This window comes from Acyrthosiphon pisum, chromosome A3, assembly GCF_005508785.2.
Source record: "Acyrthosiphon pisum isolate AL4f chromosome A3, pea_aphid_22Mar2018_4r6ur, whole genome shotgun sequence".
NCBI classification, from domain to species: Eukaryota; Metazoa; Arthropoda; class Insecta; order Hemiptera; family Aphididae; genus Acyrthosiphon; species Acyrthosiphon pisum.
Genome location: NC_042496.1, coordinates 33,585,332 through 33,602,804, shown reverse-complemented (window position 1 = coordinate 33,602,804; position 17,473 = coordinate 33,585,332). Strand labels below are relative to the sequence as shown.

At 27.5% G+C, this 17,473-nt stretch overlaps 4 protein-coding genes across 6 annotated transcripts; 2 read left to right on the top strand and 2 right to left on the bottom strand.

Moving 5' to 3' along the window:
* The first annotated feature begins 299 nt into the window (after nucleotides 1-299).
* LOC100169527 (28S ribosomal protein S2, mitochondrial) lies at nucleotides 300-3,119 on the top strand. Of its 2 annotated transcripts, none has more exons than XM_001946366.5 (4): nucleotides 300-454; nucleotides 1,142-1,261; nucleotides 1,329-1,557; nucleotides 2,037-3,119. In XM_001946366.5, the coding sequence occupies exons 1-4, from the start codon at nucleotides 436-438 to the stop codon at nucleotides 2,461-2,463; spliced, it is 795 nt and encodes a 264-aa protein (XP_001946401.1). In that variant the 5' UTR covers nucleotides 300-435; the 3' UTR covers nucleotides 2,464-3,119. The 2 variants fall into 2 exon arrangements, with proteins under 2 accessions (XP_001946401.1, XP_016655995.1); XM_016800506.2 differs by having other exon boundaries at nucleotides 336-490.
* On the bottom strand, nucleotides 2,455-7,489 carry LOC100160625 (dehydrogenase-like). 2 transcript variants are annotated; one of them, NM_001161977.2, is given in 8 exon segments: nucleotides 2,455-2,639; nucleotides 3,228-3,394; nucleotides 3,455-3,574; nucleotides 4,882-5,121; nucleotides 5,499-5,611; nucleotides 5,682-5,831; nucleotides 6,596-6,734; nucleotides 6,809-6,920. In NM_001161977.2, coding segments are annotated over 7 exon segments (969 nt in total). In that variant the 5' UTR covers nucleotides 6,720-6,734; nucleotides 6,809-6,920; the 3' UTR covers nucleotides 2,455-2,584.
* A 5,020-nt stretch (nucleotides 7,490-12,509) lies between these two features.
* LOC100167465 (probable uridine-cytidine kinase) lies at nucleotides 12,510-14,751 on the top strand. Its single transcript, NM_001293363.1, is given in 7 exon segments — nucleotides 12,510-12,760; nucleotides 12,864-13,023; nucleotides 13,150-13,246; nucleotides 13,798-13,943; nucleotides 14,012-14,109; nucleotides 14,172-14,220; nucleotides 14,506-14,751. Coding segments are annotated over 7 exon segments (759 nt in total). The 5' UTR covers nucleotides 12,510-12,679; the 3' UTR covers nucleotides 14,634-14,751.
* On the bottom strand, nucleotides 14,740-16,937 carry LOC103307700 (ubiquitin-like protein 5; the record flags this gene model as incomplete). The annotated part of the gene is given in 2 exon segments (XM_008179924.3): nucleotides 14,740-14,868; nucleotides 16,727-16,937. Coding segments are annotated over 2 exon segments (222 nt in total). The 3' UTR covers nucleotides 14,740-14,824.
* Nucleotides 16,938-17,473: the final 536 nt, after the last annotated feature.

Sequence of the window (17,473 nt, the reverse complement as noted above, 5' to 3'; positions counted from 1 at the left end):
TTATTCAGGAATTCAAGACGTGATCGTCACCCTTATCAGTTTTATCATTTTTTTTTTTTGAAATAACTTAATTTGAATTTTAAATGGTGGAATTTGTGGTTTAAAAATAAATTGTATGGTTCGATTCTTAAAAATATGTTAAATATGTTGATGAGTCCAAATAGTGACAATTATTAATAATTGATTGAATAAAATCATCGCAATGATATTTTATTGACCTAAGACCATGGTTACTAGATGTTTTTAACCTTTAAATTATTATTAATTTTATTTATAATCACGTTCTTTACAACTGATAAGAACATTAAATTAAAAATTGATCTAACACAATTTTTAATTTTATATTTTTAATTTTTATGCTTTATAGCTAATCGGTATTCCTGTTATAAATTATAATTTGAATAACAATTCACAGTTGCCAGTTAATATAATAATATGGCTACACATTATTGTAGTGAGTATTCGCGTTATTTTATTGTAGCTAATAGAAGTTAGTTGATTTTTAACAAATATGTTTTGTAAATACAATAATATTATCTTTTTAACTTCACAACTTTTCGATATACGCCATATTATATCTTAAACGATTTTAAGAATTTTTAAGATAATTTTTTTATTATTTCGTATTTTGTAACTTATTTAGTTAAATTAGTTTGTAACACATAATACCTTAGAAAAAAATGTATATGTTTTATTTTGATTCTCAATGAATAAGATAATCTGAAAATAAATATAATATAAATTATCAAGACTTCTAAGAATGTAGACACTAACATCTCAAATTGGTTAAAATTTTGTTTTTAAAAATTCCTGTAGAAATGTAACTCAACTGATTTATATTAATTAATTTTTTCAATTTAATTACATTTTATAAATGATCATTATACATTTAATTCTTTTAAACATAGCCATTAGTATTATCAATGTATCATAACTAAAACTTAATTATACAATTATTATGTTCCAGTCCTAAGAAATTATGTTTAACTATCATTACCTTTTACACATTTTTTCTCAAAACTATAAAATGCGGTTTTATATTATTCTATGCTTGTTACAAAATTATAATTTTATACATTTAAAATCTAAATGAAATTATTTTATTTTTGTTCTACTTTAAATAACAACAAATTTTTTTTAGGAAAAATATTTGGTAAAAATCTTACTCACAACTTAAAAACTAGAATTTGTCCATCATATCTATCAACATTACCTAAATCACAACTTGATGTTGCACAAGATGAACAATTTTTACCTGATGGTAAGCTTTCTATTCTAGTTTTACATCTTGAATTAGTTTTACTTAATGTTGGACATTGTTATTTTAGAGTCCAAATTTAAGTTGTCCAACCCAGATGCTTTTGATGTAAAAAGTATGGTTAGAATTAAAAGCCTATTTGAAGCTGGCGTGCATTTTGGTCATACAGAAGGAACATTGGATAATAGAATGAAACAATATTTGTATGGTAACAGATTAGGACATTTAATTATAGATCTAAATCATACTAAAAGACTTCTACAACAAGCCCTTAATGTAACTGCACATATATCATACAGGTAAATGTACAAATAAACGCTATATGCTTATGTGCCCATATTATGTATTTTACCAATTAATAGTAGGTGTATATGCTTTAAATATTCACGACTACTCCCCTATTGTCTGCATGTTAAGTATGTAATAACCTATCTGACAGACAAATTTATGCTAAATTACAATTTGTACAAAAACTTATAAATAACTCATTTATGGGTCCTCCCTTCTCTTACATATCAACTTTTTAATTTCCTAGCTCCTACTTGTTCTATCGCTCCTTATGTTGTACCCAAGCATGCTACGAATTATAATCGTAATCATCCACTTGAACATTTAATGCACCTATCCAGTTAATCTCAAAACCAGCTCCCAGCTTAATTCATAGTCACTGCTACTTAGTTAATACTTAATCTCATTGGTAATCTTCTTTCTATATACATTCTGTACTATTTGACACTGCCTGTTATTAATAAATTAATGTATTTATTTCTGTTTTTAGAGGTGGAGTAATTTTGTTTTTGTGTCAGTCACCCCTTAATTGTCTGACCGTTGAAAATTGTGCAAAAGAATGTGGTGAATTTGCTCATACAAGATATTGGCGCGATGGTATGTTTACAAACTCTTCAAGGATTTTCAAATCTGAAACCAGATTGCCTGATCTGTGCATAGTATTAAATACATTGAGCAGTACATCTAAAAACAATAGTGGACAACATAGTGTTCTCTCTGATGCTGCAAAAATGTTAATACCAACTATTGCTATTGTTGATACAGATGCTAATCCTAATATTGTTACATACCCAATACCAGGCAATGATGATACACCAAGTGCTATAAATCTTTATTGTGATTTATTTAAAAATGTTATTCTTAGGGCTAAAAAAGTTAGAAAAGAAATTTTAGATAAAAACAAAATATCAGTGTAATATAAAAATGTATTTGTATTTAAAGTTGTTGGAAAAAAAAATAATATAATGAATAAAAATTAGTTTAAACTAAAATGCGTTGATATCTTCAAGTTTGAACGTTAACGTTTTTAAATCTAATTCATTGATTGTCTCGCAACTTATTAATAGCTTTGTAGCCGTAGAGTTCATAAAATCTGTAAAATATAGTTGAATTTTTAATTATTCAAATCAATTTAAAATAATGATCATATTAATATATTCTATATTTTATATTTACACATTAAATCATTATTATTTTAATATACTCACTAAATTTAAAAAATATTAATATTGTATCAACACGTTGATCGCTTGTGGTCACACATGGCTGTTTTTCCTACAGGGCTAAGCTTAATTTTCAATGTCGTGCATTTTGAATAAATATTTTTTTTTATTTATTATATAATACTATTTGATAATTTTTAATTTATTTTAGGTAACTGATAAATTATAATTTGGTAAAAGAAATATGATGATGGATAGAACCAATAAAATTTATAATAACAGATAACTGTAAAATCAATGTATTCCTCTATTTGTTCAGAATTAGATCAACTATTACACACAATCTAATAATGCATAATTGCAACAATTGTTTATTGATCTTAAAACGTTGTTTGTTATTTTAAGGCTTATTTAGTTTAAAACAATTTAACTATAATATAGGTACCAAAAAAAATAATGCTGGCATTTTATATTAATAAAGTGAAGTTACAGCAAAAAGAAAATTAATTATTTCTTACTTGTATGATATCACAGGGTAATATATTGTACAATATAAAATTAGTATAAATGGAAACTTTGCCATCCATGATTCTTTTAATTTATTTGCTATTGCCACACATGACAAATGTGCACATCTCTCAGTACTCATTCTGTTGTCTGTTGGCGAATGGGTCAATCCATATTTCTGTAAATTATTTAACAATATTATAGACAAATCACAAACTTAAAGTTTTATCTATATTACTTCTCCTAGTTGACCTGTAAAGCTTTCTTTAAGAAAATTGCTGAAAACAGGACCCGGGCATAAGAGCGTAATATGAATATTACTATGCAATTTTTCTAGACGTAAAGCTCCAAGATAGCCCTTTAAACAAACAAATATTTATATTATATTTATTATGATATACTTATATACAATTTTAAGATATAAATATATCAACAAAATGAATAGTTTTAAAACAACAATTTAGGGTGTTAATAATTGTACTTTTACTTCCTAATTTCTACGTAAAACCTGCTTCACCTACCATACCCTAGCTTTACCTGCAACTGTTAATAAATGTTTACCTAAAAGAAAAACAACTTTTGTTGTCCAAGTAAAATAAATACTTAAGGTGGGGGTTATTGAAAGGATGTATGTATTTTTCTCAGATAGATAAGACCCTTGTTTTTGACTCAGTTATTTGATTTTCAATAATAATGAAAAAATTTAAACAAATATTAAGAGGATTCGATACCGTGATTTTCTGTTTTCGTTTAACACACGCGTGACATAGTATTTTAGACGGGTTTTTTACCAAACATACCAATTGACCTAATGAAGCGATAATAATTCTGAATACAGATTTGAATTTGTCATCAAGTCTACTTGAAATCGACTTTCCCACATTTTTGATATTATCTCCCAAATTCTAGAAAAAGTCATATAAAAAGAGTATTTGAACATTTTTGTATTTCAATTTTTAGAGAGGCTAAAATCAAAAAATCAAAAATGTGGGAAAGTCGATTTCAAGTAAACTTGATGACGAATTCAAATTTTTTTTCAGAATTCTCATCGCTTCATTAGATCAATTGGTATGTTTGGCAAAAAACACATCTAAAATACTATGTCATGCGTGTGTTGGACGAAAACAGAAAATCACGGTATCGAATCCCCTTAAGAATTTAAAATAAATAAACCTTGTTAAAGACACTTTAAAGGGGATTTTTTATTTTGATATATCTTTAATAGTTATCAAGGTTAAAACAATTTTTTTATAACCAACTACACGCTGAAGACTGTGTACTCAATGTTTCTTATAAAATATTGGTATAATATTTAATGATACTATTTAATGGACCATCTGCTTTCACCTTACATCCTAAGTGGTAAAACTAATTGGGCTGAAAATAAATATAGAATAGGATACTTTTAATTATTATTGATTTCTAAGTTTCAGAAAAATTATTATAACTAATATAATTGCTAGTTTATTTTAAATAAATACATTTTGTATTCCTGTGTCAACAATAATAAATTATTATCTAAATTATGTATGTCTTCATATTTAATTATTTTATGGTCAAAACTATCATAAATGATAAAATTTATAACCTAATGATTAGATTCAGGCATACAGCGGCTGTCGGCAACTTAAAATTATTACAGTTTACAAATAGTTATTTACTTACATGAAGTGCATGTTTAGTTGCATCATATGTTGCAGAAAATGGAGCCGGTATAATTCCTGCAATACTAGAAGTAGCCACTAATTGACCACTTCCGACTTGATTAAAATATCTTACAGCAATTCTTGATAGATTTATAACAGGAAATACATTCAAATCAAATAATTCTCGATCGACTCCAAGTTCAATATCTTCCCACACAGCTCGTTGTGAACGACCCGCGTTGTTTACAAGGATATCAAGCTATATACAATTATACAAATAGTTAAGATTATTGTATTATCATACCTATACCTTAATACTCCCAGAACGTGTACTATATAATAAAATAAAAATATTACTTTACCTACATAAAATAATTAGTTGTTTCATCAAACAAAAAAATAAAATGAATAATTACTTTCATAAACCTACCGAACATAACTCTAAACACAATTATAATTATGAGATCTATTAAAAAATCACCTACACTACATTTTAGGTAAAACAACTTTTAAAATATAAATATAAATTCAAAATAGTAGTATTAGCTATACATTTTCAAAAATGTATTCAAATGTTTTATGTTTATAAATTGACATGTATTATTAATGATTTAAATTTAATAATATTATTCTTACTTTGCCGAAATGGCTGATGACATTATCAAACAATGAATTGTGTTTAGATATATTGGTGACATCCATTGGTAATACAAGTATATCATTAGCAGTTAGCTTTCCTTCACTAAGTTCTATGAATTTTACAATACAAAATTTAAAATATAATACAATTTATGACAAATAAAATGTTTTAAAAATTACCGATGCAATGGTTTTTAACTTGATATAGTTTGTCTTTACTTCTAGCTGACAAAACAAGTTTGGCGCCATGTTTAGAAAGGTTCAATGCAATGTGTTCACCAATCCCACTAGAAGCACCAGTAATCCAAACTACCTTGTCTTTAAACGAATCTATAGTAAAATTAAAAACAGTTGGTACATTAGAATAATAAAACATATTTGATGTAGATTGTACAATCATATAATACGCTATGTCGGTACCTATTGTTTAAATATGTGTAATATTGCAATGTACATATTTATATGAAAAAAAATCCAACTAAGTATGAATAAAAATGTTCTTACAATTTTATTTATCAAAGAAAATGACCAAATAGATTGCGTAAAATATAAATCTGAAGTGGTCAGTGGTTGTATTTTTTTTTTTTTTTTGTGTTGCTCGAAACAACATTGAGATTTTGTCAAAACGCGCCCCTCCATCATACATGAACCTTAGAATGCATTCTGTATAGGTTAAACACCACGTAATTCAACTTCAAGGGGATGATCTCTACCCCTAAAACTAAAAATAGGATACTGCACCACTATTTTAATATAGGTATATATTATTTTTAAATATAGAAGTCAACTAAAATATGAACCTAGTTGAATATATTATTTTGTACACCAAATACGGCCAACATCATTATTATATACCAAATATGTCAAACATACTTTATACCTACCCCTCATCGGTACAATATAATTAAAAATAAATTGTAATGACATTTACCTAGGAAGAATTGAAAAAATTTCTAATCACAGTTTATTATTCAAATAAATTACTATCCAAATAATTTGCAAAGAAATTTATTTAACTAGGTCCTAGATAATTATTTAAATAAAAATGTATTCAAATAATATACTACTGCGTATATAGTCATGTAGATACTAACCGAGGTTTCTCTTGAACTTGTCATAAAACCAGAGTTCCAGGTCGGAGTCGCTGGTAAAGAACAACACAAAATACACTAGGAACTTTAACACCACAATGAGTCCGATAAAACTCAAGAACCCCATGACGATTCGAGACGACTGCAACAGGTCCGATCGAGAATGATTGGAGAATAAATAACTACATAAATGGTAAACGACTAGGCTATACCTACCTCCTACAGTTCTACGCGTTACACTTCAAAGACTGTTGGATCATAATATATTATTTTAAATCGTTATCGACGCAATATTGTTTAGGAACAAAAGTACAGATATAAACGTAAGTGGTTATCGTTATATTAAATATGATATTCTAGTTAATAAATTGAATATAGAGATGCATATTAAGTAGTTTCGATAACATTAATAATTGGTAAAATAATTAGGTATAATATGATTGTGTAGCGGATCACATTATTTTTTAATTTAACGTAGTTAAAAATTGTTAATTAATTGCAAAATACAAATAAAAATTATTGATACAAGCTGATATTATTAACTAGCATAATATTAGTAGTAGGAGGTAGTATACGCAGAAAACATCAGTGCCCACTGCCCATCCACTGTCCACAACTACTGGCAAAGTGACCACTGGGTAGTAGTGAGTAGGTACTGACAAATGAGTACATAATATTCTAATGACTATCGCAAACGGTAGAGGTTAATCGTAGGTATCGTTCATTACATTTTACAATACAAATACTGAAATGCCGTCCGGCGTCCGAAGAAAAATAAAGAGAACCGGTCAGGAATGCGCAGCCAACCTGACGGCTGCCAACGGAATCAAAAAATAATAATAATGAATTAAAAGTGTAAGAATGCAATTGGCTCGCTCTGTGCGACCTAGCCTTCGTTTGGCCTTCTCAAGTCCCCCGTCCATCAATCACCAAGTTGTTAAACGGTACCAAAAATAATACACTACCTAATACTGATATTTTTTTATTTGTAGCGAATAGCGATCATAGATCTTATACTAGTATGAGGTCTATGATAGCGATAGCGGTAAGTGGTGAATATAATATCGGCACGCCCATCGCATGCGCGGGGATCAGTATAGCGAATTAAAATATACTTATTTATGTTGAAATGTTTGCTATTTCTAAACGATAATAAAATGAACATTATATTGGGTATAATGGAAAAAACGCAACGACTTGCTCTCAGAAAAATTGTCACAATTCAATTTTATAATAGGTAATTTTTTCTCTAGAACCAAAATTGAACGAGTTCTAATCAGACTTCGTAAACGCGTTTTGTCCATGTCGCACGCGGCACGCGTGTAAGACGGAGATAACACATGCGTGTGTGACGTCCTCTTAACAGTTTAACTTACTAATAAATTACAAATGAAAAAGTTATACACATATAATATGTGAAATTTAAATGCTTCTGATCAGACATAGGTCATAGATATAATTCTTAACTTTCAAACATAATAAAAAATGTTGATCCACGACTAATTAACAAATAAGTATTTACCACCGATGGAATGCGGTCAACCATTAGATGAAAAATAAACAAAATATTAAATTTATTATTTCAAATTAGTATTAATTATAATAGTGTAAAAACAAATTAATCATATGTATATATGCATATTTATAAATATTATGTGAATCATTATTCTGAATAAATTCAAGCACTACAATTTTGTGAGTTTAGTGGCTTAAACCAGGGACTGGAACCGTACCGAAAAGAACCGGTTTTGGAACCGGAACCGGACCGGAACCCTTAAATACCTACATTTTTTTAGGAACCGAAACCTTAACCGAAACTTATATTTTGATGTAGAGGTTTTTACGGTTTTTTTCGGTTCCAAAATCCATTAGATATTTTATCTATGGTGTAAATAAATTAGTAATAACTAATTATTAGTAATAATAAATAATTATAGAATTGTAGACCTATAAAAGTTTATCAATGCTAAGAAATAAGAATATTATTATGTTTACAAGTACAACAGAATTGTCATAAAAGAAATACCAAAAATCCAAATTCTAATTTCCATGTAAGTAATCGATATCATTATATCAATATTATTATTGAATCGCAATTTGCAACAGCTGATGTAGAATTTCTGATAATAATGCTATAAGTTGTCATATAAATTATAAATTATAATTTTTACCCTACCAATATGCCTGCATTGATAATATTAAATACCTAAACCTAATGCGGGTATCGTTAACTCTTTTTTCTATACTATGCTCTGTACGACAATCATTCTACTAAACTGTTCTTCCGTCTTCATTAGCGCGGTATATATTGTTTACATTTATACTTTTATATATAAGTTATAAATTATTATATCAAACTGAAACATGGGTCACCCAAGTGTGTTAGAAATTCATTCTTATTTGTTTTTTTAATATTTTTTTATTTATTTTAAATATTAAAATGTATTTATTTATTTTAATATATTATTTTATAATAATTCATTTTTTTATAATATTACCTAAATTCTGAAATAGTTACACTTAATTACAAATACCTGTCACTAAAAAGAGGTTATTAATATTATGTTCATTTTTTTATATAGTAGAATAAAAGAATACTTTATTGATAAAAAAAAAGTCAAATAATAAGGGTTAAAACCGGTATTAACCGAAACCGAAATTCGATATTTTTGAAAACCGAAACCGAAATTTTCGGTTTTTGAGAACCGAAACTTAAACCCAAACCGATAAAATCATAAAGGTTCCAGTCCCTGGTTTAAACCCTATGAACCTCCTTCCCCCCCTTGGCCATTTAGTACGCCGATGTATATAGTATTATATACGGTGCAGCACAATGTCGCAAAGCATACCTACTCACACGGAATAACCATACTATTATTATTTATACAATTAAACAGTCTTGTTAAGTATTCGAATACTTGTATTTAAATTCTTTTTTGGTGATTTAAATACTTTTGACATCATTTTTGATAAATGTATTTTAAAATTTTAATAAAATTAGTAAAAAAGTAAAAATTGGTCATAAAGTAATATTTTATACCAAATGCTCCTAAAATGTTTAAATATTTCATAAAATACACAAATTACATTTATGATTTATGACACAATAGATACCTAAAATTCATATTTCAATCTACCTATGTATATTGCTGAAGATTATCTTGAAAATATAATAGGCTCCTATAAGCTATAGACTATAGTCCTATGCGACATCTAAAATTCTTGAATCAATTATTAAAGAATATATTTATTAATAATTTTAAATAAACATTTGTGATAAACTTAAAAAAATTTAAGACTAAAAAAAGTTGTGATGAAATATTTAAAATGTATTTGTATTTATATTATACATATTTCAAATATACAAATGACACCAATTATTTAAATACGTATTCTGAATACATTTGAAAAGTATTCTTAACAAGACTGCAATTAAGGTGGGACGTAGGTACCCATATTTAAAATATCTTTATGAATATAGGAATAGCCCGTATATTATTATTAAAATACCCAATATAAATGTAAATTGCGAGTGCATGTAACATTTATTATTAAAACAAATTCCACTAGTTAAAACCTTGTTTTAATAGGGGTTAATTTATTTAATGCTGTCAGCTTGATATGATGAATAGAGGTACCTATATTAATTTGTATTATTATTATTATACACACACGACACACATACATACATTCCAGTACAATTATAACAATAATTCAGAATCCCAGTTTAGCAGTTTACCATTATTATAATTTCCTTTTTTTCTGGTATGTAAGACATAATTTGTTTGATATTTTTTAATCATATATTCAACACAACCGAAAAAGAAGTCCTGAATATTGGAAATCAAAAGAAAGAGGTCCTTAGATACATCAAAGCAATGATAGTCTGATAAAGTCTCAAAGGATTTAACGATACTAAAAGTGGAAAACTATATGCGGTAGCATTAGATAGGATGAGATAGGAGGAAGATATGACGCAGCAATGGGCTTAAACCATTGATATTAAACTAATGGACACAACAATCTGTAAGCTAACATAATTCATACTATTATTAACCACTAGATGTCATAATTCTACATATCTGTACATAATCAATGGTTTTACTTTCCTTGTCACACAGAAAATGTGTGCGAGTGAGAGCCATCGTTTCTCTCTCCGTTATGTTGGCCCACGGGCTAAGATCTCTTAGTCCGTGTGTTGGCCTAAACAGTGTAATATTATGTAGAATGTATAAAGGTACGGTTTCCCTGTAGGGTCTGGACGCGGCGTCTAGCGTCACTACCGGTCTGAACGTAGGTCGGCGTCTGACGCGGCCGTGCTGTTCCACACGCTGCAGGGAAACCGTACCTTAACGGGCTTAAGAATAGGCAGCTAAAGATACACCAAGTTTATTTATTCAATCAGGGGTGCAAAACGACAAAAATAGAATAATAAATTATATTTGCCATTCTTGGGACACATCGTCCTCGTCATTTCATCGTCATTTTTCGTCGGTTCTACCAACGGGCTACTACAGGCTACAGTTGTGCGTGTGTACGTATGATATAGAAAAAACCAGACCCTAGCATTACACAATATAATAGATTTTTAAAACTATTTACGTAGTAATATTTGAAAATTCAAATTCAATGTTTTATGTTCAATCAAAATTTCAAGGCAGGCCAAAGAGCTGGCTGTAAATTTGTAAGGTGGGCCTGCCTTTGGCGCTGACACTGCTGAAGCTAAATATAGAATTTTGATTTAAATAATTAATATGCACTCGACTTATATAGAGCTGTTCGTATAAAATATTTAAAATATATAAATCGCGAACGTTTTGTCCCTATCAATTATTAAGATAGAACGTTTGCAGGTCCCTCGGTATTTTAAATCACTAAATTAAAATTGCTATTTTTTCTTTATTTAAAATTTCAATTCTTTTTATAAATCGTTAAATGTCAGAAGCTAATACATTTACATTATTATTTATATTTTGATATTTCAGTCACTATTCATTTTAAATTTAAAATGTCGATACCATATTAAAATAATTAACAATAAAATTACTTAGTCTTTATCAAAATTATAAAATGTCAGTATAATTATTATTAAATTTAAAGTTTAAACTCATTGCTTACTGCCTATACAATATAATTTTCATCAGTCAAATTTAATTTTGTAGATAATTTAATAATTTAAATAAACTTTGCCCATCTGAGTGGCGGTCGCCCACATCTAATACATAGGTTACGCGACGACGCCACTGTATATATTATGCTCTATTGCTAAATAACCTTTTAATATAATGGTCGGGGGTCAAATGTCGTATTTTAATAATTTACGGGGACGAATCATTCATGAACTTGTCGAATTACCAAAATATTTTATACATTATTTGATTAATATTTTCAAAGTTTCATACATTTTTATATTATTTAATTGTCTATAATAATCTTTGCTATAATAAAATATTAAGTAGGTATATCATATTCATTAATAATTATTTTTTATCATTTAATATAGTGAATGATTCATGTACAATGTATAGGAGATAAGTACATTGTAGAAGAATCAAAAAACTAACGTTGTGTAATTGTGTAATTGTGTAAATACTACAAAATAATAGCTAGAGATGACCTAGATCCGGCTATAGACTATAAATATAATAAAATGGCTTCCCGAGTTCCAGACTATAAGTTTTTATTTAATACAAACTAAAATCTTATTAAATAAATATCATAATATCTGGACATCTGGTGATCAAAGGAAAGCATTCGCTGTCCTTATTCGAAACAAGAAAAATTAAATAGGACGAGAACTTAGATTTTTGGCCGTGGTTGTGCAGTGCGCATTCAGCATTGTCATAATATTATTTTTGTCTCCATTGTTTGATAACAATTTAAAGCGTAATATATTGTTATCATATGATAAGAACAATATTACAGAAATTAGTAATTACATTTTACAATGTCTCAAAAGTTCAGTGTTTTGTGTTTATATTTATCTGACTGAAAATATAATTACTTTTACAATTCAATTTAAATTTTAATCAGAGTTTTCTTGTATAGTAGTTTTTCCTTTTAATATTCTATATTTGAATCGAAGAAATGAATAGTTCCTGTTTAACCAAAACCGAAACCAAGTCCCCTTTTTTAATTGGAGTGGCTGGTGGAACTGCATGTGGAAAAGTAAATATATACTATAAACATTTTGTTTCTCACTTGCTCATCTGCATATTTTATATTTCAAGATATTATATATGAATTATCCTCGTATAATGTTATTTCACAGTCCACCGTTTGCAAGAATATTATAGAGAAATTGGGGCAAACCAATTTAGATGAAACAAGAAGGCAAGTAGTATCGATCAGTCAAGACAGCTTTTACAGAGAATTAAATGCTGCGGAAAAAATCAAAGCTTCTAAAGGACAATTCAATTTTGATCACCCTGGTATTGCTAAGATTAATTATTAAATTTAAATTTTATTTATTTATTTATGTACATAGAGTACTGGGAATTGAATATTATTATATATTATATTATTGAACTTAACGTATTTTTTTTTTAATTTATTAGATGCATTTGACGAAGTCTTCATGTTTCAAACTTTGACTGATATTCAAGCAGGAAAGACCTGTACTATTCCAGTTTACAACTATAAAACAAATTCTAGGTAAACATTGGATAAACAAATAATTTTAAGAAATGTAAATATTATGATACATACTACCTATAACAGATGAAAAAAAAGATAATTCCTACTTGATATTATTTATTATATTAAATTTACCATCAATCAATATTTATATAGTAGACATAATGTTATTTTAATATTATGATTTTTTTTTTTCAATAGATAGTTGTATACTCACTCCATTCACACTTTTAAGGTTCCTCAGCGGCTGAATTGTGGTGCTCATGGGGTAGCTTTACTACACAGGTACATAGCACGACATGCATCCAGGTAGAGTTAACTATGTGGAGGTCACAGGCAGGTATGGCATGACCAATACCCGAAGAAGATAACTGGTCGTCGCTGAGGTAACTTCTTAATGTGAATGGAGTAGAATTTCATTTATTGAAAACGCATATTTGTGTCGAAATAATATACATATTATTTACTCCTTGGTATGTGATAAAAATTAAATTTTGTTCATTTTTGTACCAGAACATATAAAGCATATATTTATCATTCATAGTATATGTTCTTCATTTAAATTTTAGGAGTAAGAATGAGAATATAATCATCTATCCTGCTGATGTTGTGATTGTTGAAGGCATATTAGCGTTTTATTTTCCCGCAATAAGAGATCTATTTCATATGAAATTATTTGTCGATACAGATTCAGATACTAGATTAGCCAGAAGAGGTAATTAATTAGTTTGTCAAGTATAGTTAGTTATGTATACATATTACATATATAAATATTTTTTTTAGTTCCTAGAGATATCAATGAAAGAGGCAGAGATTTAGAACAAGTACTAAATCAATATATGAATTTTGTAAAGCCTGCTTTTGAAGAATTTTGTTTACCAGTAACTATAAATTATTACTACAAATAATTTTTGCTATATTAATAATATTCAAAATGTTGCAGACTAAAAAATTTGCGGATATTATCATACCAAGGGGAGCAGAAAATTTCGGTATTTATATTATTCAACAGATTATTATGTTGTTAAAAAAAACTATTCTAAAAATAGATTTAAATTAAATTAAATTTATAAGTTTACCTCAACATTAAATTAAGTAGGAATCCATAATTTTCAGTTATCAAACCACTTATTATTTTTAAATTTACAATTCAAATAAAAATATTAAATTTAATGCAGCATACAATATAAATAATTAGAAATTAATAAATTAAACTAGGTATTAAAGTAGGTAATTAAAAGTTATAATTTATCTCAAACAATTTTGTTTTTTTGCAGTGGCTATTGATTTGATTGTTCAGCATATACGAGATTTATTAAATAGTGAACATTGTACTCAATATGAACTTTCAGAAGGATTAGTAGCAGTACACACAAATAATGTTAATGCATCTAGACTACATTAATCTAACCTAATGTAAAATTATTTATAACAAAATTAATCTACATTTTTTTTACATTATAAGAACAAAACAAAATGTATGTAACTATGAGTGAATAAAATTATTAACATTATTTTAAAAAGTAATCTTTATTAGTTAAATTGTATTATGTATTAAAGAAAAAAAAATGTACAGTCCGTTTTTACTACATATATTCATTGATAGTAAAGTTCTATGTTCATTCCATCATGAATTTCATCTGAAGTAAAAAATATTAAGGAAAATTATATGACACTTTAACACTGTTATACTAGATTTGAAGAAAGCCGCATTTTTAATGACAACTTAATATTACATTCTATATACTACCTTAATTTAAATATTGTAAACAAAGGCTAATGAGTAATGACTATGTAGTTGAAGCCTTTATTCCTTATTAAATTAAAATGATAAGCTACATACTTATCAGTTATTAAATATATTCTCATATTATTTATTTATTTGTAAAGTCGTAATGCCGAGTATAAACTGTTTTAAAAAATAAAAACAAATTGGTTGAAATGATTTCAGTTAATGAGTTTTTGTTATAATTTTAAGTGAGACTAAACTTTATTCGAGACAAGACTATAATAAGAATGTACCCACTAACATTCTGACAAATAATAGAGCACAAATTTTGATATTGTAAAAACAATTTAATTAGAAAACAAATCTAGGATTTTTATCAGATATTGTTACTACCTATGAAGGCGCGTTCACACTTTACCAATATATGCCATCTGACTTTGCCAAATGGTATTGCCATGAGTGATGTAGACTTTTTGTTGGCACGTGCCATTTGGCACTTGGCAAAATTTGCCAGGCCGAATCCGACGGGTGTCGGTCCGGATCAAAGAAAGCCAAGTGGCATACTGTGGACGTGCCTTAACGTTAATGATTTTCTGGTTAACTAAATTCAAAGCTGGGCACTAACTAGTTAGAAAGTTAAAGTAAGTTTTAATTAATATTAACTTTTTAACTTAACTAGTTGAATTTAATGTGTAAAATAATCTAATCTAACTCGTTTTAAATAATACGTAACTAGTTTTTTTTCCATTTATTGAATTTTTCAAGTTTTTATTTTGTTCAACTTTCTATATTCTAAAGACTGATATTTCAAGAAATTAAGGTTATTACTTAACTATTGAAACATTTGATAAAATTATCAGTGGACAGTTGTTTTGACATTTTATTTTTCATTCCATGCGAATAATTCAAGTTAATTACTTATCTACTTAATAATTCATTTATGTAATACTTTATATTTGAAAAAAAACGATTTTTTAAACTTATATTTTCAACTAAAAAAAACTGACTTCTAACCTCTACTCTAATTCAAGTTATTAATTTCACCAAACTAACTTCTAACTAATGTCGGTGCCGAATAAATGTATGGCTGGTGGCTCCGCCGACTTATTAAAACCTGATAATTTAAGTATTACATTTTAGCCACCAATCGCACAATCGTTTGGCCCCGACATTAACTAAGTTATAAATTTGGCGAATTTCAGAAACTAACTTATATTCTAACTTAGTTACTTTTAATGTTAAAGTAACTTAACTTTAATCAATTGAAAAAAGTGACTAACTTGCCCAGCTTTGACTAAATTTGACTACAGGCTGCCACAGGTGAACATTGGGTTATATTGTTTTAAGACAATTTTGTGATCTACAACACAAAATAATGTGGGTTAAAGTAGGTCTGCTCAATAAAACTTAAAGCTCGGAGTATATACAAAAATCTCACTCTTAGCAACACATCTATGTACTTTTAGCAGGATTTTACATAACATTTCCTGGAAAAAACATAGCGATTTTTTTTCACATAGCAAATCCAAGATTTTTGAGATTGAAATGCAAGTTACAGGGAATTTATTTGTTGACTCATACAAAGAGGCTACCTACTCTAATTCTTCCATCCATTAAAAAGTGTCTTTAAAGTTAGAATCAATTGTTTCATAGAACTACATCTAACACTACGAAACTATAATATCTAATAATCAATGACTTATTTACAACATAGTAAACTACAAGATTATATATACATTATTACATTTATGTTAATATTCAAAGGATACAATCTCCCAATCTAATATGATCTTTGAAAATTGTGTACCATTTCTTCAAAATTATTTTTTCCCATTTAGTTCCTGTTTGAGCCGCAATTAATTTTTTTAAATCACCGATTGTATCTTCAGGATTACATTTTACTCTGACTTTCTTTCCCAATCTATCATTACAAGTTATTTCAATCATTTTGAATTATTTTGAAAGATATTGATCCTTAACCTGTAAAATATTAATATATAAAAATAGATAAGTCAATGAATAATAAATAAAGATTAATATATTATACAACAATTTAAAGTTTTTAATTAGAATTATAATTGATATAAAATAATAAAACAAAAGTAGGTAATCAATATTTTTAAAATAAGATTGTATGAGAAAAATAGTTAAAATAGAGTTAAATTGGTTTTGTTTTTCAAAATCAAGATTAAAAACAAGCAAACAATAATGTATCAATATCAAATAAGATGGAAACAAAAAAAATAAACAGAGACACAATAATAACATAATATAAACAATGGTGGAAAGAATTCTGGCAATACAAATAAAACCAAATTAAAACAAATGGTGGCAGTATAACAGCTAACAATATTACAGCAAATTGTTTGATCATCCACCACCACTATAAATAAAAATAATGCACCTGCATCAAAATTGACCATATTGCATTACCCCCTCTTTATGTATATATTTGATTGGTAATCGGGAATAAAAATCCCCCGGAAAAAAAATCCCCGGAAAAAAAACCCCCAGAC